Source organism: Hippocampus bargibanti, linkage group LG18, assembly GCF_051943395.1.
Source record: "Hippocampus bargibanti isolate YZ-2025 linkage group LG18, ASM5194339v1, whole genome shotgun sequence".
Lineage (NCBI taxonomy): Eukaryota > Metazoa > Chordata > Actinopteri > Syngnathiformes > Syngnathidae > Hippocampus > Hippocampus bargibanti.
The window spans coordinates 13,477,403-13,500,083 of NC_142751.1; the positions used below are offsets into that span (position 1 = coordinate 13,477,403).

At 39.1% G+C, this 22,681-nt stretch overlaps 1 protein-coding gene and 2 long non-coding RNA genes across 3 annotated transcripts; 1 reads left to right on the forward strand and 2 right to left on the reverse strand.

The window, feature by feature from the left end:
* Positions 1–1,272: 1,272 nt before the first annotated feature.
* Positions 1,273–15,909, reverse strand: LOC148884747 (uncharacterized). The gene is made up of 3 exons (XR_016118303.1): positions 15,769–15,909; positions 11,877–12,071; positions 1,273–1,379 (listed from the first exon to the last, which is right to left on the reverse strand). It is a non-coding gene; the product is annotated as an uncharacterized LOC148884747 (long non-coding RNA).
* On the forward strand, positions 1,370–16,878 carry LOC148884748 (BDNF/NT-3 growth factors receptor-like). Its single transcript, XM_089020685.1, has 18 exons — positions 1,370–2,037; positions 3,051–3,125; positions 4,396–4,467; positions 4,954–5,022; positions 5,171–5,322; positions 5,496–5,632; positions 6,988–7,120; positions 9,144–9,449; positions 9,531–9,548; positions 9,656–9,664; positions 11,006–11,040; positions 11,728–11,827; positions 11,899–12,087; positions 13,081–13,211; positions 13,285–13,457; positions 14,362–14,602; positions 15,807–15,965; positions 16,649–16,878. The coding sequence occupies exons 1-18, from the start codon at positions 1,847–1,849 to the stop codon at positions 16,832–16,834; spliced, it is 2,376 nt and encodes a 791-aa protein (XP_088876811.1). The 5' UTR covers positions 1,370–1,846; the 3' UTR covers positions 16,835–16,878.
* A 32-nt stretch (positions 16,879–16,910) lies between these two features.
* LOC148884749 (uncharacterized) lies at positions 16,911–22,119 on the reverse strand. The gene is made up of 3 exons (XR_016118304.1): positions 21,888–22,119; positions 21,732–21,794; positions 16,911–17,110 (listed from the first exon to the last, which is right to left on the reverse strand). It is a non-coding gene; the product is annotated as an uncharacterized LOC148884749 (long non-coding RNA).
* Positions 22,120–22,681: the final 562 nt, after the last annotated feature.

The window sequence follows — 22,681 nt, forward strand, 5'->3', positions numbered from 1 at the left end:
TAAGCTAGCTATCTTTCTCGCTGGCTGGCAAGCTATCTACTGTATATCTGTTAGCTATGTAGCTGGATAGCTTTCTAGATAGCGAAGTCACTGAGTCTACCTGACGTTTGGATGAAAAAGGACTAAAAGCTAGCTAGCTATTTGCTATTTATTAGCGGGGCTAGCTGGCTTTATAGCTATGTATCTGTCAGCTATCTATTATTAGCTATCTATTAGTCCTATTTACCCAAGGACGCTTGACAATTAAAATAACAATAAACAGCCGAACAATAAAAATATAAAATAATCTAAAATGATAAAGAAACATAAAAAAAATACATAAATAATAATACATGCTGAATATCTCATCGAAATAATAATAATAATAATAATAATAATAATAATAATAATAATAATAATAATAATAATAATGCATTTAATTTACAAGCACTTTTCAAAGCACCCAAGGACACTTGACAATTAAAAGAACACGAAACAGCCGAACAATAAATAAAATAAAATGATAAAGAAATATTAAAAAAATAAATACATAAATAATAATACATACTGAATATCCCATAATAATAATAATAATAATAATAATAACAATAATAATAATAGTAATAATAATAATAATAATAATAATAAATTAAATTTACAAGCACCCAAGGACACTTGACAATTAAAAGAACACGAAACAGCCGAACAATAAATAAAATAAATTGATAAAGAAATATAAAAAAAATAAATACATAAATAATAATACATACTGAATATCCCATTGGAATAATAATAACAACAATAACAATAATAATAATAATAATAACAATAATAATACATTAAATTTACAAGCACCCAAAGACACTTGACAATTAAAAGAACACGAAACAGCCGAACAATAAATAAAATGAATTGATAAAGAAATATAAAATAAATAAATACATAAATAATAATACATACTGAATATGCCATTGGAATAATAATAATAATAATAATAATAATAATAATAACAATAATAATAATAATAATAATAATAATAATAACAATAATAATACATTAAATTTACAAGCACTTTTCAAAGCACCCAAGGACACTTTGCAATTAAAAGATCAATAAACACCCAAACAATAAATAACTAAAATAAAACGATAAAGAATAAAATTCCTTAAGAAAGGGAAGAAGGAAGAAGAAGACAGGAAATCTATATATTTTTTTAAAGCGTGTACTCACTCTGGGGTGGGGTGGGGGGGGGGGTAATCGATGCAGGTGGTCGTCGTCGTCCTCCCTGCATCACCCCTTGTGTGGGGAGCAGCAAAGGACGGAAGGAAGTTCAGGATGGAGTGAGGGAGGAGGGGGTCCGTCATTCCAGCCTTGCTGCCTGCATATTGATCTCCAAACATCTGGAACACGTCATATTTGTTTTTAGAGGGTGAAAAAAAAACTGCGAAGCAAGCGGTTAGGAGTTGGGGTGGGGGGGGGGGGGCTTCGGATGCTGGCTTCGGAGGAGTGAGACGGCGGCATCATCATCATCATCATCATCATCATCATCATCATCATCTGCTGCTGGAACACTTGACAACTCCACGAACGGGAACGGCGGCGAGCGCGAGATCGTGGCTCTGCAGACACACCAAGGCCGTTCCATGGCACCCTGATATCGCCCCCCCCCCCTCCACCACCGTCCCCCCACCACCCTCCACCTCCGGCAAGCCCTCCGTGCGGATCGCGATTTTATAGAAGGAGCTGGATTTAATTTCCGCGGAGACATTTTTTTATCTTAAGGGTGGTGGAGGGGGGGTGCAATACAAAAGGTGTGTTTAATATTGAGTTTTTGTCCTCCATTTTTTTTTTTTTTTTTTTTTTGGAGATGGACTGGCATGGCATGGCTTGGCTAGGATTCCTTCTACTGGCGCTACACGCACTGCGGGGGCTGAACGCCGCCTGCCCCGCCGCTTGCGACTGCACGGTGCCGCGGATCGTGTGCGTCGACGGAATGGCGCCCAGCATCACGGATTTCCCGCTGCTCACGCCGGACGACATGGAAAACATCACCGACATGTAAGTGGTTGGACGCGCGACCCACGCACGCACGCATCAACCTGACGATGACGATGGGATGTTAAGATGAAGGTGATCGTGTTCACGCCAACCCCCCCCCCCCGTTTCAATATCATCATAACAACCAAATGGTGCGTGTGCACACGCGCGTTGCTACGTGCCGCTAACAGCGAGCCGCGCGTGCGTGATCCTTGCTCGTGCACGTTTATTTGGATTTACACCGCATTCCACGAAACGTGCACATACACACAAACACCTCACACACACACACACACAGGGAAGCCTAGTCCCCCCCGCCACTCTTCCTTATTGCCCCCCCAACCCACTTTACACTCCCCTGATTAGATTGTTGAAAGATTGCACACATGCAAGTTAAGTGTGATGTCCAGACATGAAAATGGTCACACAAATGATACACTGCAAGAATCGAAAATCCGACTGGACCCTCCGCACCCTGCCCACCACCTTTTCCAGCGAGTCCCCCTCAGGCATGGCGCTACCGATCCATGCGCACCAAATCCAGCTCTTCCCACTCTTAAGGATTTGCACACTGCAAGAATTGAAACAAGGGTGCGGAAAATCAGACTGGACCCTCCGCACCCTGCCCACCACCTTTTCCGACGAGTCCCCCTCAGGCATGGCGCTACCGATCCATGCGCACCAAATCCAGCTCTGCCCACTCTCGAGGACTTGCACACTGCAAGAATTGAAACTAGGGTGCGGAAAATCGGACTGGACACTCCGCGCCCTGCCCACTAAGTGCCGCTGCTCACCTGCAGTTTTGAGTTTTGAAAGGCGCTTATAAATGAAATGTATTATTATTATTATTATTATCATCAATCAGTGCCATGAAATATGATGTAGAAAGTCTAGAAACTATTTTTTTTGTATAAAATTAGGTTGCCAGACACCAATTTTTATTTTCCAAAACCTATCGGCGCCATTCACAAAGCACATATGAAGACCCACAAAAAACCCACCCATAATGTTTTGTATTATCTGTACCCTGACAGATACATTGCAAATCAAGAAGAGCTGTCTGAGCTCCACGGCGACACTCTGGGGTACTACATAAATCTCCGAAACCTGTAAGTATCTCACGTGTTTGGTGTGTAAGCACAGTTTCAGACTCACGCATCCAACCTGTCAATTGTTATTCAACTAAGGGTAACATCATTAGCTTCGATAATGTTACTAAAAACTAAAAACTATTTCAACCCAAAGGCTATTTAGATTGAATATTAAAGGACAACCGACACCTCCGGACAAGTTGTGTCCATAATTTGTAAAAATCACTTCAAATGACTTCTACTGAGCGTATTTTACAAAGATGCCACCGCATATACAGTATTTTACATTTTAAGACTTGCGCTGAATATTCAGGAAGTCTTGTTTTCGAGTTGATGACGATGCCAGACGTGACGTCACTGAAGGAACGCCCCTGACCGAGAAAGTGACACACAATGCATTTTGGGTACTTTGTTTGGTCTGAACACTTCGTGTTGATGGTGAAATTAGAAGGAAAACACATAACGCGACGGTGAATTGTTGTGTGTTGCACCAAGACTACTATTTGATACTAGTTGACATAAATTCACAGCAGACAAATTAGCCCATTTCCAACGGAGCTTGGGCGCCATCTTGTGCATTTTCTGGGACGCTACATTGGAGTCCTGACGGCTCGAAATGATCCAAAAGGACTTCTATAATCGATTGCAAACATTTATGCTTTCCTCTTCAGAACTACAGTAAAGTCTCGTTATATCGATATTCAAGGGAGTCCGAAAAAATATCGATATAACCGGGACTATCGATATATCCGACCCTGTTTGCATGTAATTTTCTCCGTGCGTGCATAGAAATAGTATCGATATAACCGGGACTATCGATATATCCGATATCGATATAACGAGACTTTACTGTATTTGAATCATATTCATAACTGGAAGAGTAACAAAAAATGCATCTTCTCCTAATCTGAAGCTATTGTTTTGATTCTAGAGCAAGGCAAGACGTCCTGGCGTGACGTCACGAACAAGGGGGCGGGACCTTCTGAAACTCTCCATTTCCGGGGTCATTTTGAAGTAGTTTTGGGACACTACCTCATTTGTATTTTGCATTTGACTAAAAATATCAGCCGTGTTTTGGGTATTTTAGATGCTATAAAACGTTTTTCTGATGTCAGTTAGGAAACAAAAAAATGGTGCCGGTTGTCCTTTAAGTGGATGTATGTATTATATATTCTCTGTTGAATATAATGACTATTTCATTAAGTTACTGAAAGTAAAAGAAACTGTGATTTTTGGTATCATGACATTTTACTGGACTCATCTGACCCATGACTCTGATTTCCCACAGAACGGTGACAAGCACCGGATTGGAGTCCATAGTCGCAAATGCCTTTTACAATAATACAAGACTGCAATACGTGTGAGAAGACTTTCACTTCACTTCAACGCAACTGCTACTAGCCAAGTCGTCGCTCCACAATAGCTCTTCTTTTTAACATGGTTACTGCTTCTATGATAGCACTTCTACCACGAGTAGAACTGTAGTACTAACACAATTGGTTTCATCATTAATACTACAAATACTACTTGTTTGACTGCTGTTTGTATTATCAACAATACATTTTCAACGACTACTGCTAACTACTCCTTCTACCGACAATACATATTTTTACTGTTACCCTCTTTAGATAGCTAACTAGCTGGATGATTTAATACAATTAACTCTCTCGTTTTTCATCTGACTCCTCCTACTCCTAGTAATCAATTTGTTGATGTCCACTATGGATAGACAGACAGGAAAATAGCTAGTTAGCAAGATAGCTAGATAGCTAGAAAATGTGTAATGTAAGTTCATGCTTCATATAGCTGCCCTAATGTTTTTGTTGTTGTTGTTTTTGTCTTTCAGGAATTTGCGAGACAACAACATACGCATGATATCATGGAAGACCTTTCATAATTATAACCTCTCCTATCCGTAAGGCCCGCTCGTCAAACGCGAACTGTTGGGTTTGCATCTCACCCAAATTTTCAGTCCATTGAATCAGGGATCCACTAAATTGAGATTACACACAAACAAGCGCTATCTTGAGAATCACTGATCTGACAAACACGATTCCTTTCAGTCTCCTGCTCTCTGAAAACCCTTTTGACTGCACCTGCTATAACCTCTGGATCAAACTGAGGAACCAAGAGGCACCCTACAAACAAGATGTGAGATGCAAGGACGATCAAGGAGCAACAAAACCCATTGCCTTGCTCGCGCCACCTAACTGCGGTAACGTGAAACCACGTTAAAATAAGCAACGCTGCACAAGCTTCCTGAAAGTCCTAAGGGCGATCGATGGGGGGTTTAAAGTTCCAAACACTCCCATCCTACACACACAAGCGCAAACACACCCACGCACGCCTCTTACTCTGTTACCGAAGACCTCTTTTTGTCCCCAACAGTGGTTCCTCAAATACACGTCACCCCCAAGATGGTGACCAAGATGCAAGGTGCCGAAGTCAAGGCTTTATGCAGCTCCTCAGGCATGCCTATTCCCAAGGTCCACTGGGACCTGGAAATGGTCTTCTCTCAATATGAGGTGAGTCGGTCTAATCGGATAAACCAAAGAGCTCCAATGAGGCTTGGCGTTTATTTCTCCAAGGCTGAAGTTAGGTCTAAGGTTTCAGTCTCTAAGGATGACATTACAGACCTGCACGTGTCTAATATTTCTAGATCCGTCTTCGACCCGGAGATATTCAACACCCCATCAACTACCGTACAAATAAGATCCATGAGCCCACCTGAAACCCACCGAAGCTTTTAGTGATCCAAACTAAAAGGTCTATCGTGGTTTGAGTGGATATCGATCATAGTTGACGCAGAGTCATTGGTTTAAGATCGAGAGAAGCTGTTTGATGAAGCTAGCTATATGCTAAAGGCCGTTGAATATTATGGTCAATTCTGTGAGGGGGTTCTTGGGCGTGTGTTGCTTCAAATGTTTGGTAGAAGCAATTGTCCCAACAATCTCATACTGGTTTCAATATAAATAATAAAAAGGGGGCTAGTTATGATTCACATTTGTTTTTACAGACTGAGCAAACGCCGGGGAAAGAGATGCTGCATGTGACATAAATACTAAGCAGGGCATCAAACAGCGTATAAATCCACTAGTAAAAATAGTTCAGGCTAATTTGGCCTATTTAAAAATGGGGTCTTTGCTGAAAAGTTGTCGGTGTAGATAAATTCTACCAAGTGATACAGTTGAACAAACTTTGTTTTGGTTTTTAGGGATGCTAGAAGGGGTCCAACCACTTGAAGCTAACTAGTATAGTTTTGGTTGTTTTTTACAGACGGACCCCAAGGATAGTGTTAGCAACCATGCTATACTGCGCTATATGGACAGTTTGACTGGATGAAGGTGAAGAGTGACGCGAATGCAACGATTTAATCTTTAAATAGGATGGAGTTGAAAGTGTTAGCATTTTAACCTACAGTGTTAAAAACAGGCAGCTCGAACTTGTCCATGACGTTCTTACAGACTGAATTGGTAATAATAATAATATATTTTATTTTAAGCGCCTTTCAAAGCTCTCAAGGACACTTCACAGTCACAGACAAGCATAGGTACTATAATAAATAAAATCCAATCGCAAAATCGCAAAATGGAACTGTATAGTGCCACATAGCAGTTTTTTTGACGACGATACTAGTGCAGCGTGTTCTACCGGAAACAAATTCCTTGTGTGTTCTACATACTTGGCAATAAAGATGATTCTGAAATAGAATACAATAAATCACAGAGGTTGTCTGTGCTTCAATTGTGTATTCGAGTCACACATGTTGACTAAGCATATAACAGCATGAAACTTTTAAATATGATAACTTCTTATTCTCTATCACCGGTATCCTCTCTAATAGTTGTTGACTAGCCACCATGCCGTCCAATGTGTCCAGGTTGAACCCTCAGGGACGCAGAGCAGGCTCACCTTGCTCAACCTTTCCCCCCAGGACAATGGGCTGGTGATCACATGCACCGCAGAGAGCTCGGTGGGTCAGGCTGAGGGCACGCTGAAGCTCAACATCCTCTGTAAGCACGCATTAGCGTACAAATGTTGTTGTTTGGTTTTCCAAGTGGAGGTAGCATAAGCGGGTCACTTTATTTTCATTAGTGCTTCCGTTGATCTTATTGACTTGTTGCTGTGGTTTCCTGCCCATAACTCTTACTCCTGTAAAGCTACATCGTCCATTGCCTTGACGTGTTTCCTCCCTCTCCCAATGTTTACCGTGAAAATGTTTGGCGCCACGGTCAGTAAACAAAGCTACCGGTAGCTAATGCTAACGTTTGTCTCGATGGTCTGTTTCACCAGACGTCATACAAACAGTACCTCTGGGTGGCAATAGCTCAAATGGCACAACAAGGGAAGAAATAATTCTGGGTTAGAGGTGCACTAACTCTACCGGGGTGTTGATGTCCAAGCAATTGAATAAAAATAAAAATCCTCATCATTTAACCAAAGCTATCGCAATTGAGAAAACTGGCTAAATGTCCTGAATGATGATTTTGGCTTTCTTCTTCCATGTGTGAAGTGTCAATCCCAAATTACATGTTCCGTCCGGTAAATTGCTTCCGAGACAGAATTCCGGCTGTAGATTATATTTAAACAGGTAAGTGGATTATATCAATAGACGTGGTGGAAACAGACATAGTTAACATGATGTTAACATCATGCTAATTTTGACGTATTTGTTTATGGCTAGCAGTTATGCAATCTTCCCTGGACAACTATAACATTGACTTGATTTGTCCTAAACGCTTATACATTCTGCAGGCGCACTATGTATGTATTTATTTATGTATTCATTTATGTATTTATGTAAAACCCGAACAAATTTGGGAATGGGGCTCTACGTCATATTTTCAATTCCTGAATATATTCGTGAAGGGCAGATTTGTCACCCAGAAAGTATCTGTTCTTTACAACCATTATGAAAATGTTGACAAGGTTTTCCTGGTGCCAGTATTTGTCTCCATAACTACCCCGAACATCGCCACTAAGAACTAAGTACCCCCAAATTTGTCTCCGTTTTTGCTAACCATCAATAACATAGCCACACCGTTAGCGAGTGCTAATATTTGTCACCGTAGTTAGCTATAACCTTCTAAAGAAAGGCCAATCGGACTGTGCCGCTTGGCTGGAGTTCGATCTATTTGCTATCTATTAGCTAGCGACCTAGCTAGCTATCCTTTTGCTATCTATTTGCTATCTGTCTAGCTACCTAGCTAGCTATTTTCTATCCATTTTTTTTATCTATTAGCGAGCTACATAGCTGGCAATATATCTATTAGCTAGCTACCTAGCTGGCTATTTATTTGCTATCCATTTGCTATCTTGACAGTTTTGAAAGGCGCTTAGAAATAAAATGTATTATTATTATTAGCTATCTCAGAATCAGAATCAGAATCCCTTTATTCGTATTCTGATTCTGATCTATCTGGCTAGCTAGCTAGCTATGTAGCTGGCTATGTATTAGCTATCTGTTAGCTAGCTGGCTAGCTTTCTATCTGAGTTACTGCCGCTTCTCAACCGCAGAAAATCCGATCCTGTGACTGTATAGTGACCTTGAAAGTTTTGAAAGGCGCTTAGAAATGAAATGGATTACAGTAAAGTCTCGTTATATCGATATTCTCGGGAGTCCGAAAAATATCGATATAACCGGGACTATCGATATATCCGACCCTGCGCGCATGTAATTTTCTCCTTGCGTGCATAGAAATAGTATCGATATAACCGGGACTATCGATATATCCGATATCGATATAACGAGACTTTACTGTATTATTATTATTAAAATTGCCAATCAATCAATCATCAAGTATTTTGCTATGGTAACCTAGCATGGGAGAACTCAAAATCACTATTGGCTAATTCTAATGCTAGTACCAATCGACGTCCCCCAAAAAGTTCATCTGAGCTGTTGCTAATGTCAGTCAGCTGTATTGTTTGTCTTCATATATGACACCCTCACTCCGAAACAACACTTCTTCTCTAAGCCTTTCAATGTTGTTTTTCCTTCCGGATGACTCGTCCCTCCCCCGCTCATCCCATCAGTCGCCCCCATCATCTTGGAGCTACTGGAACCGGAGAAAGGCCACCACTGGTGCATCCCCTTCAGCATGACGGGTAACCCCAAACCGGAGCTGCAGTGGTACTTTGAGAACATGACGCTGGAGGAACAGGGCTATATCCAGACCAAGATTCACCAATCCATCAAGAGCGAGTACCACGGATGCTTGCAGCTGGTCAACCCAACGCATATCCACAATGGGATCTACCGACTGGTGGCCAAGAACCCATATGGCAGCGATGAAAAAATGGTGGCGGCGCAGTTCATTGACCCGCCCTACGACCACACAGGTGCACCCACATTTTGTCCTTCTACGACTTGTGGTGATCTTCACCACCACTAACCTTTGTTTTGTCTTCCCTTCCCCATAGAGGATCTTTTCTACGATTGTAAGTGACCACGCCAAGTTCATGTTTCTAATAATGTATAATAGTTTTGAATTCATGATGCTTTATGTATCTTTTACTCCTCCTGCTGCCTGTCTTCATCCATCCAGACACTACGGGTAAGCCATTTATGATACTTTATATTGTCGCCCATATAAAGTTATTCAAATCCACAAACGCTACATTTAAAAGTCTATTGATGAGAAGGTTTCTTCAGCCGTCATCTGTACTTCTTTGAAGGTGTCGGACTTTTCGCTTCTTATCTAAGAGGCTTCGTCAGCGAACTAAAAATTGTTGCTGGAAGTTCTGCCCCTATATATATATATATATATCCCTACTGTCCAGACGCGGCGGTGGCTGACTCTGCTATGATAGGCTCTCAGGTTGGGGGGAGCAGAGGACTATTCCCTGAGGCTGCACTGATTACTTCTATTGTCCCGACTGATTGCCCCATTTGCTCTGGTATCACCTCATCAGCAGAACTAAGCCTATGTTGCTTAAGAAGTGTGTTGTACGAACGATCCAAATTAAACCTCACCCCACCATGGCAATTTAGTGAAGGGTTTTGCGGTTGTATGAAAATAGGTTCTTTTACTCGCCTTTCAAACCATCGCTAAGATTTTAACCTCACTGTCGTCAAATGTATGGTTGCTAGCTTTTAGCTGCATATGTAGCACAGATTGAGGCCCACTAGTATTATCCCTGCGATGTTGATAAAGTCGTTTTTTTGAGAATTAGTTTAGTCTCCCCAATGTATTGCTGTTTACAATTTTCATTTTTTACAATGTATTGAATAAACTACATTACTTTGTTTTTCATTTGGCAGCGTATCTTTAAAAGTCTAATCATTATACAGTAAAGTCTCGTTATATCGATATTCAAGGGAGTCCGAAAAAATATCGATATAACCGGGACTATCGATATATCCGACCCTGTTTGCATGTAATTTTCTCAGTGCGTGCATAGAAATAGTATCGATATAACCGGGACTATCGATATATCCGATATCGATATAACGAGACTTTACTGTATTTAAATAAATGTTTGATTAAAAAAAAAAGACAAATCGGATTTGGAACGAAAAATCTAACCGAACTGAATGTTAGAATACATTCTGGATTACAAAAAATATATATTTACGTCTCTGTAATTTCAAAATTCATTTTGTGATTGTTTCTCATAACATTAAAGAGACAATTGAAAATAAATAAATAAATAACAAAAAAGTTTTCAATGGGTTTTCTATATTTTTCTTACACACACACACACACACACACACACACACACACACACACACACACACACACACACACACACACACACACACACACACACACACACACACACACACACACACACACACACACACACACACACACACACACACACACACACACACACACACACCTTCTATAATATGACTTTTCATGACTCACAATGGACTTCTGCTCCCTTTCCAGATACGCCAATGCCGCCAGTGGATGACAGAATTGCTGTAAGTTGACTTTGGTTATAACCTGAATGGACTCAAATCTATTACCGATGCAATCTTCAAGTCAACTCATGAAACATATTAGCTACCTAGCTTTCAAGCTATCTATGAGCTATCTAGCTATAGCTAGCTAGAGAGCTAGCTATTTGCAATAAAGGTATCTAGCTAGCTATTTGAGTCAGGTAACATATTAGCTATCTAGTTACAAAGCTATCTTTTAGCTATCTAGCATTCTATTAGCTAGCTATTATCAATAAAGCTAGCTAGCTATTTGAGTCAGGAAACATGAGCTATCTAGTTAGCAAGCTATCTTTTAGCTATCTTGCATTCTATTAGCTAGCTAGCTTTCAATCTTTTTAAGTTATTCCGGGTTGAGTGAATTGAACACTGGCGCGTGTGGCTGCCGCTGCTCACCCACGGACTGTGACTGAAAAGTGACCTTGAGAATTTTGAAAGGCTCTTATAAATTAAAAGTACAGAAATACATAAGCTTACAAACTTAATTGGTTCCCAGAAAGTGTAAGGCGAGAAGTGTTCCTTCCAAACATTAATTTCCCATAGGAAACAATTAAAATGAGAATAATCCGTTCCCAGGTCCCCATAAAACATAATTTTTGATTATGTTGAGAGTGCCTTGCGATTATAAATGAAATTTATTATTATATTATCCCCCCCCCCCCCCCCCCTCAGGTTTACATGGTGGTAGGAATCGCCGGCGTGGCTTTGATGGGCTGCGTTCTCATGGTGATCATTCTCAAATATGGAAGGAACTCCAAGTTTGGGATTAAAGGTTAGCCATGTTAAAATGCGTTCACTTGTTTTATCTTTATTTTTCTCACCTCTTTCGGCGTATTCCGCCAGGCTCGTCGTCAGTCATCAGTAACGATGACGACTCGGCCAGTCCCCTCCACCACGTCTCCAACGGCAATAACACGCCGTCGTCCTCCGAGATGGCCCCCGACGCCGTCTTCATCGGCATGACCAAGATCCCCGTCATTGAGAACCCGCAATACTTTGGCAATTCCGGCAGCTTGCTGAAACCAGACACATGTGAGTTAGCGCCTGATCCGGTATCTTTTCACAAAAATCCATTTTGGTGCAGTGGGAATTGATACCAGTCATAGGAGAGGACGAAAAAACAATTCTGAGGCATGAAATTTTGGAAAGTGGTGGTTATAAACATGACAAAAAATTGCTGTGTATTAGCTATCTAACTAAGTAGCTGGCCAGCTAGCTATCTATTTGCTGTCTATTAGCTATCTAACTAACTAGCTGGCTATCTATTAGCAATAACTAACTAGCTGGCTAGCTAGCTATTTGCTGTCTATTAGCTATGCAACTATCTAGCTTGCTATCTAGCGAGCTATCCATTAGCTATCTAGCTGGCGATCTATTTGCTGTCTATTAGCTATGTAACTATCTAGTTGTCTATCTAGTGAGCTATTTGCTGTCTATTAGCCATCAAACTAACTAGCTGGCTGGCTAGCTAGCTAGCTAGCTATTTGCTGTCTATTAGCTATCTGACTAATTGGCTGGTTATCTAGCTATCTATCTAGATAGCTAGCTATTAACTAACTATTATACTAGCTAGCTTCCGGGTTGAGTGAACGCTGGCGTGTGTGGCTGCCACTGCACAACCATAGAAAAAAACTTCTTCTGTGACTGTAAAGTGACCTTGAGAGTTTTGAAAGGCGCTTAGAAATGAAATGTATTATAATAATGATAATAATAATAATGTATTATTATTATAAAAACTCTACTCGTATCGGCGTTATGACCAAAATATAAAAAAATATAGTCGCATTTTAGGGCTAACTCTTCAATAACAGGAGAGAGAATATATTTCTAAAAACTATATTTTATCCTATTTCTTTTATAGAGGATATTGTTCTGATTAAAAAACATGACCGGAAAAAAAACATTTTTTTTTCAAGGAGGTAGGAACAGATTAATGGTATTTCTATTCATTTCAATGAGGAAAGATGATTTGATTATTGAACTGTATTGTTTATAGTATTTCTACATTACTTGGCTTCCCCGCAGTCGTGCAACACATCAAGAGACACAACATTGTGCTGAAGCGCGAGCTGGGCGAGGGCGCCTTTGGCAAGGTCTTCTTAGCCGAGTGCTACAACCTGATACCCGATCACGACAAAATCCACGTGGCCGTCAAGGTACAGGAAGCGTCTCGGGTAAGGGATCGATAATCAATCCTGATGGGATTTCTGCTCATGCGTGCATGGATAGACCCTGAAGGAGGCTAGCGAGAGCGGTCGCGCCGACTTTTACCGGGAGGCGGAGCTGCTTACCAACCTGCAGCACGAGCATATCGTCACCTTCTATGGGGTGTGCGTGGATAGTGACCCACTCGTCATGGTCTTTGAGTACATGAAGCATGGAGACCTCAACAAGTTCCTCAGGTAGGATTTGTAGGCAAATTATTATTATACAGTGATACCTTGGCTTACGAATTTAATTGTGTCCCAGACAGAGTGTGTAAGGTGAAAAGTGTGTATCCCAAAAATTAATTTCCCATATGAAACCATTAAAATGAGAATAATCCGTTCCCAGGTCCCCATAAAACATAATTTTCAACTAAATAAGCCTTAAAACTACACACAATATACCTTATCTTATGTATAATAAATGTGCTATGGTATTATAATTAAAGAAATAAACTGTACAGTATAATAAAGTCGTTTTATTTACCTTTGTGATGGTCGTTGATGGAATGGAGTGGCCGGTTTCCACATCATTAAACACTTGATGAGAAACGTAACCTTTTTTCACCATTGTATGTGCTTTCTCTGCAATAATTTTACCTAGTTCCTCATCAATTGTGTTCTGTTTAGCTGGATTGATAGCTTTTTGCATCAAGTGTGCAGATGGCTTGTGCGGGTTATTTGTGGAGCCTGACTGATGGGATATTTTAACCTTGCAGTCTACATTCTGCCTTTGAACTATCAAAGTTGAAACAAGTCCAAATTTCACTGATTTCTATCCATTTTGTCACTCTCTCTCTGTCATCTGCCTATCTCTTTAATGTTTAAACCACCTCCCCTCACTGCTGCGTTCTTAACCAATCACGTGGCTTTAACCGAAGACTGGGGTGGGGAATAGAGGACAAAAACAGTCGTCTGCCATTTCTTGTTAGAACAGGCACTCATTGTGGCACTCTGTGTGTATCCCGAAAAATAGTTTGTATGCCAAGGTAAAATTTTCAGAAATTTAACGCTCGTAAAGCGAAAAGTTCGTAAGGCAAGGGGTTCGTAAACCGAGGTATCACTGTCTATAGATTGTTTTTTTTTTTTAATTCATGATCAGGTCCCACGGTCCGGACGCAGTGCTGATGGCGGACGGGCAGCATAGCATCCAAGTGGAGCTAACGCAATCGCAGATGCTCCACATTGCGCAGCAGATCGCGGCCGGCATGGTCTACCTGGCTTCGCAGCACTTTGTGCATAGAGACCTGGCCACCAGGAACAGCCTAGTTGGTGAGAACCTACTGGTCAAGATCGGAGACTTTGGCATGTCCAGAGATGTCTACAGCACAGACTACTACAGAGTGAGCATTATTTAAATTCCTGTCATTCATTTCATTCTGATGCTATTTATATGCAAATAAAAATGCTTTGCATATATGGTTTAGTCTCTATGGAAATGAGGGCCAAAGGAGCAAAAAATAATTCAGGATTTTCCATTATTTTGCCGGATTATTAACTCATTCACTGCCAGACAGGTGCAAAAATGTGTCCACTCCAGTGCCAGGGTTTTTGGCATTGTCACTCGAATTCCAGGACTCACAGAATATTGAGTTTTAGGACTACATAAACATTCAATGTAGCATTAGAAACCTTAGATTGTGTTATTTCATCTGAAAAAACAGAGTTAATGCCTAAATTATATGGTTTTGAAGTTATATGAGCTTCAAATGAGGGCAGCTGTCCAAAATACAATGCAATACATATAGTGGTTTATATAGCGCTTGAACAACAACTGAAGCTGGAACAAAGCGCTAACAGGGAAAAAGGGAAATGTTGCCCCCTTGTGGAAGGTAAAAAACATTGCCAGAAGTCTGGCCAGCGCTTAATCGGCACCCAAACAAGAAAAAACAAAATAACAAAAAAAAACAAAATAATAATCATAATAATAATAATAATAATAATTTTCATTTATAAGTGCCTTTCAAAACTCTCAAGGACACTTTACAGTCTCAAGGACACTTTACAGTCACAGGATTTTTTTCTGCGGGTGAACAGCGGCAGCCACACGCGCCACTTTAGATCATCTTCTAATATAGGCAAGTGGTTCACAACCTGTATTGAACCGATATAAATAAAAGGTATTATTATTATTATTATTATTATTATTATTATTATTATTTTATTGAATTACATTTTGTTTTATTTAACTTATTTTTTTTTCAATCTAATGTAATTTGTAATGTAATATGTAATTTAATTTTATATCACGGGGACGAGTCAGGAGCTGTTTGCATCTAATCTGCAATTGCGCCCTCTGGTGGCATCTTGATGCCAAGTAACAAACATGTCAACCAAAGCCATGCCTCAAAATATTGCGGTTGCGCCCTCTGGTGGCATATTGGTAAATTACAGTATCTCGTTACTATATGCTGTAATGTATTCAAATGATTTAATGTTGTCGATAAGCTAAATATTGACTTTGAATGCATGGTGTTAAATTGCATTTTTTTTTTTGGGGTATCTTTACCAATTTACTCGATGCCGTGATCTCCGGCGTCGGCGCAGGTGGGCGGTCACACGATGCTACCCATCCGCTGGATGCCACCGGAGAGCATCATGTATCGACGTTTCACCACCGAGAGCGACGTGTGGAGCTTAGGAGTGGTCCTCTGGGAGATCTTCACCTACGGCAAACAGCCTTGGTACCAGCTTTCCAACAATGAGGTCAGTTCCACTTTCTTATCTCTTTGTTTTTTGCCTGAATCAAATAGCAGAAAAGAGTCAATGAATTTAACCCTACCTACCGCCTTTCAAAAACTCTCAAGGTCATATCAATGAAATGTATTATTATTATTATTATTATTATTATTATTATTATTATTATTATTATTATTATTATGATTATTATGATTATTATTATTATTATTATTATCTGGCGGGCTACCTATTTGCTATCTATTAGCTAAACCTATCCTCTGACTGTAAAGTGACCTTGAGAGTTTTGAAAGGCGCTTATAAATGAAATGTATAATAATAATACGATTTAGAGAGTTAATAGTGACAGGGGGAAGAAGCTGTTTAAATGTCAGCTGCATTTAGTGCGCATGGATCGGTCGCTGGAAAAGGTGGTGGGCAGGGTGCGGAGGGTCCAGTCGGATTTTCCGCACCCTTGTTTCGATTCTTGCAGTGTGCAAGACCTTGAGAGTGGGCAGAGCTGGATTTGATGCGCATGGATTGGTAGCGCCATGCCTGAGGGGAATCTCTGGAAAAGGTGGTGGGCAGGGTGCGGAGGGTCCAGTCGGATTTTCCGCGCCCTTGTTTCGATTCTTGAGAGTTTTGAAAGGCAATTAGAAATGAAATGTATTATTATTATTATTATTATTATTATGTTTTTTTTTGGATTGCAGGTGATCGAATGCATCACGCAAGGCCGTGTGCTCCAGCGACCGCGTACCTGCCCCAAGGAGGTTTACGATTTGATGCTGGGCTGTTGGCAGAGGGAACCTTACATGAGGCTCAACATCAAGGAGATACACGCTATGCTCCAAAGCCTCGCTAAGGCCTCCCCCGTCTACTTGGACATCCTGGGTTGAGGTGATGGCGAATAAGCCCTGTTGTATAGTTAACATGTATTAGGGGGGGGGGGGGGGGGGGGGGGGGTATGACTGTGTACAGTTAGTGGACGTGTCAATGTCCCCATGTAAATGTTACCCGTTGTCAGTGCGTTGAGAAAAAGCCTTAAATTCGGGACTTATATTTGCTTTAACGTCCCTCGTCGTGCATCCAGTAGCAGGCCGGTTTCACCAGGGGGAGGTGGGAAGGCAGGCGCAATGCATTATGGGTCATGTACACAGCCCATTTGTTCAAATCTGAAAAAAAAAAAAAAAAAAAAAACAGAACACAGGACACTGAAAATGAAACCTTTCAAAAATATAGGAAGACTATCTACTGAAATACATTTTAAAAATGCATCATTTCATAATAAATAATAATACACTTTATTTCTAAGCGCCTTTCAAAACTCTCAAGGTCACTTTACAGTCACGGGATCAGTTTTTCTGCATTCACTGTATAGTTTAATCAGCTTTTATTGTTTATTATTTTATTTATGGTTTTCTTGTTCTTTGTATTGTTCTTTTAATTGTAAAGTGTCCTTGAGTATCCAGACAGGCGCTTGTAAATTAAATGTATTATTATTATTATTATTATTATTATTATTATTATTATTATTATTATTATTATTATTATTATTATTATTATGTGGGTGAGCAGCGGCAGCTACACGCGCCAGCCTTCACTCAACCCGGAATAACTCAAATAGATAGAAAGCTAGCTAGCTAGCTATCTAACAGATAGCCAATAGATAGCCAGCGAGATAGCCAGCTGGCTAGCTCGCCAGATAGCTAGTTAGATACGTAGATAGCAGATAAAAAAACTTGATTAATATTTATTGTGATGCTAATAGCTAGCTACCTATTAGCTAGCTAGCTAACTATCTCTTCGATATCTGTTAAATATCTAATAGATAGCTAGCCAGATAGCTAACAGATAGCTAATAGATAGCTAGCCAACCAGATATCTAATAGATAGCTAGCTAGATAGCTCATAGATAGCTACCTAATGATATAATTCAATTTGTTATTATTTTTGCCCTTTTTTGCCCGAAAATTGAATCATATCACTAAATAGCTATCTATCTATCTATCTATCTATCTATCTATCTATCTATCTATCTATCAGATATCTGGCTGGCTAGCTATCTCTTTGCTAGCTATCTCTTCGCTATCTGTTAAATATCTAATAGATAGCTAGCTAGTCAGCTAGCTAATAAATAGCTAATAGATAGATAGACAGCCAGATATCTAATAGATGGCTAGCTAGCTAGATAGATAGCTAATAGACAGCTAATTAATGATATAATTCAAAATATTTATTATGTATGATCTTTTTTACCAACAGGTCTGGTTTCTGCTACTTGAATCTGTGTAGTATATATTGTTGTTGTCTATTTATTTTTCTTTTTTAATGATTTATTTTGAAAGCCTTTAGAAATGTCAGCTTATATACAATAATTACAAAAAAAACACACAATAAACAGCTTAAAACAGTCCGGTAAAATGATACGATGAAAAATAATTATTACATATGATTGAAAATTAGGTAATATACGATCATGTAACTAATTTTTGAAATAAAATAAAAAAAAAAGAGAAATAAATACCATTTTGTGTACTGAACCATATTGGTAAAAAAAAAATGGACCCCATATCAAGACCATATTTTCTGGAATATAAAGCGCACCTTCAACGAATTACATATTTTTAAAAAAAAATTCCATACATAGGGTGCACCGCATTATAAGGGGCACCTTCAAGCAAGGCAACGACTGGGTTGACGCAGTTAATGATGTCATATTTTCTGTAAATAAATTCCCGACAAACTGTCCATACATACAATATACGACGAGCGTGTGGTGTTTTCAATGTTATCGGGAGTACTTTCAGCAACTGTATTATTATATTCCATGTACTTTAAAAGCACACAGATGTTGATATTTCTCCGTTCCCCCCCACCATCCTGAAACACAACTACAGCACAGTTTATTTAATATCTCTACATTTTTTTTTTAATCCAACAGCAGCATCACCATTTTCTGTTATCCAGTTGCTAATAAAAATTCACATTTAAAAAAAATAATAGCCGTATTTAATAAGTACACAATACCTGTACTGCTATCCTGTGACAAGCAATGTATTGCACTGGTGATAGGACTGAGGCATGTTTGATATCCAGAAAGGCTGAGAAAATAATTTATGCATTTATGAATATCACCTAAAATAAAAATACTGGTGTGGGGTGGGTTGGGGGGAGGGCTTAACTGGGGCTACACGTATTTCTGATAGGGCTATAAACCTCCTTAGCCCCTCTGGAGCGCCATTTCTTCGAACGAACGTCCCCCCCGTGACCCCAGACAATTGCAAATACTTGATAGATGTAATTTAGCTGGCAATATGGTTATGCTAACAATAATATTTGCTCATCGTGTATATGTCTATGACGTTTCTGGATGGATACGGTACCGTTTTGTGATATTTTGTCCCAACCAAGTTGTTTTCAAATACAGTGATACGAACGTTAAATTTATGACAATTTTACCTTGGCATACAAACTGTTTTTCGGGATACACACGGAGCTGCCACAATGAGTGATGTGTCGTTCGCCAACGAGCCCGTTCTAACAAGAAAATGGCAGCCGGCTTCTTTCGACTTTGATAATTCAAAGGCAGAGTGTAGACTGCAAGGTTAAAATTCCCATCAATCAGGCTCCACAATAACCCGCACAAGCCATCTGTACACTTGATGCAAAAAGCTTTCAACCCAGCTAAACAGAACACAATTGATGAGGAACTAGGTAAAATTATCGCACCTCCAAAAGATACGTTCCTCATCAAGTGTTTAATGCTGATGAGACCGGCCGCTCCATTCCATCAAGCCATCAACGACCATCACAAAGGTAAATAAAATGACTTTATTATATAGTACCGTGTATTTATTTAACTATAATACAATAGCACATTTATTATACATACAATAAGGTATATTCTGTGTAGTTTTAAGCCTTAGAAAATTATAAAGTATAAAATTATGTTTTATGGGGACCCGATTATTCTCATTTTAATGGTTTCCTATGGGAAATTAATTTTTGGGATACACTTTTCGCCTTACACACTTTGTCTGGGAACCAATTAAGTTCGTAAGCCAAGGTATCACTGTATTCAGAATGTTGAGAGTCATGTTAGATTATTATTTTTTAAATGATAATATATTTAAGAAGTAAAAACATAGCAGAATCCCTTTTATGTATTTATTTTTTATTTTTTTTATATCATGTACCATTACGACTCGTATTGGGTCATAAACTCGTAAACCGTTATCACGCATTCTAGGCCAATGACAATACATACTTCATGTACTGTAAATAACATTTGGAATTTTCGTAGTGCTCGTGGGGAACAAAAAAATAATCCAGGTGAATATACAATCTTTTTCATTTTAATGTCCACTCTTAATTTTGGGGGACGCTGAGAAGTTTGTATTAATAACATTTTTTTTTTAAAAAAAGGCTTCTGACTGACTGTAGCCTCTCGGAATCCTCTTTCAGATGAAGAACTGTGACTTTGCATCATGAATAGTATATTATTTTGAATGTATAATCCAGAAAGGCGGGGATCTCTTTTGAATGTAATCAATCATGTGGAATTGGGTGGAAGAATATAATAATTGTTTTTTTTTTTGTAAATATGTGGTTTAAAAAAGGGACATTGATTAATGTGCAAATTAATTTTGACTTCTTGTACAAATACAACTGTGCGTGTGTCTGAGATGATGTGTGTACGTTGCAACGTACACTCGGATGCAAGACTGTGCGTGCGTGTGGGGGCAGATTTAACCTTGCTTTAATCAATCAATCGATCGATCAATCAATCAAACAATCAACTCAATGCTTTGTGCATCGTGTGAGTAGCTTAACCACAATTAATAGAAATGTTCCTTGTGATACTGTGCATTTAATAAAAAGTGGTATGTCTTAACACGACGTGTACTTGTCATATTTTGTATATTTTCTACTAATCCAAGGTGACTAAAGACCCGGAAAAGAAATAAAAAGTTGTTTTTTTAATTACGGAGTATCGATTTGAGTTTAAAAAAACGATATTTGACAAATGTGATTAACGTAAAATTAACCATTCTGTGACCACCATTTTGTAGGGATGTGATAAAATTTTCCAATAATAATTCATCACAAAGTTTCTAATACAGTACCATATAAACTGCATTTAAATAGCTTTAAAATGATGTATAGATTATTGTTATATGACAAATAATAAAGATATAATGGAATTTTTAATTTTCCAAATACAGTATGAGGGGATTTTCTGCCTGTAATTCCACAGTTAAAATGAAATGAAAATCTGTGCCCGAGTTCTTTATTACAGTTTAAACTATCATAACTTTCTTAATTTCTCGTAGGTCTTAACGAGTAAGGTATCATTAGAAATCTTTTGAAATTCTAAACAAGAATAGAAAATACAAGAAAAGATGCAAAATATAAATTAACAAATATCAACGATCGAATGCAGGCAGATTGTCGTCAGAAATCAAAAATGGCTGTCACTGAATACTAGGAAAGAAAATTGCGAGCGCTAGAAATATATATGCTAATGCTTCTTTTTGCTTGACACTTGGCGGTTATGGAGAAAAATATACATTCTACCACTTCTATGAGTTATAAAAATACAACTTAATCACCTTTATAAACAATCGCGGTGGAATATAGGCCACTGTAGCGTACCTACATTGTTTCGAACAACACCTTGACAAGAGTGACGACAGCTGCTAAAAGCACACATATTGCAGGAGTGGGAGGCGTAATAAATTTATTTATTATTATTACAAAACTTAACACAAAGTGGGTGAAAAGCTTTCTTACCGTGAGTAGAGCCGCCCGACGTGAACGTTTCGCCAACAGCTGCTCCTCGGCGCCATTAATCTGCTAAATTCATACACGGGATTTAAACGTTCGATTCACATTTGATGCTTTGTTGAGTTACTCAAGGGTTCTATACTAGTGCTACAGAAGTTTTACCTTTTTTTCTCAGCAGACGATTTTTCACCCAGCTTGAACGTTTTTTTGTGTACTTTTCTGCATTTTTGCAGGGGTGTTGGTCGAGTCAAGTTGGAGTGACAAACCTGCCTATGAACTGTATTAAAGGATAACCGACACCTCCTGACAAGTTGTGTCCATAATTTGTAAAGTCACTTCAGATGACTTCTACTAAGCGCATTTTACAAAGATTCCACCGCATATAGCTATATTTTACGTTTTAAGACTCGTGCTGAATATTCAGGAAGTCTTGTTTTTCGAGTTGGTGATATCTGACGTGACGTCACAGAGGGAACACCCTTGACCGAGAAAGCGACACACAATGCATTTTGGGTATTTTTTTTTTTCGTCTAAAAACACCGTGTTGATCACGAAATTAGAAGGAAAACTACATAAATAACGCAATGGTGAATCGTGTGTCGCAGCCAATTGCGGTGACACGCATAAAGAAGGTGTACGTTTACACAAATTCCCAGCAGATCAATTAGCCCATTTACTACGGAAGCTTGTGCGCCTTCTTGTGCATTTTCTGGGACGCTACATTAGAGTCCAGACGGCTCGAATTAATACGGAAGGACTTCTTTAATCGATTGCAAACATTTATATTTTCTTCTTCAGAACTATTTGAATCATATTCATAACTGGATGAGTAACAAGAAAGCATCTTCTCCGAATCTGAAATCTCTGAAGCCATGGTTTTGATTCTGGAGTATCCTGGCGTGACGTCACGAACAAGGGGGCGGGACCTTCTGAAACTCACCATTTCCGAGGTCATT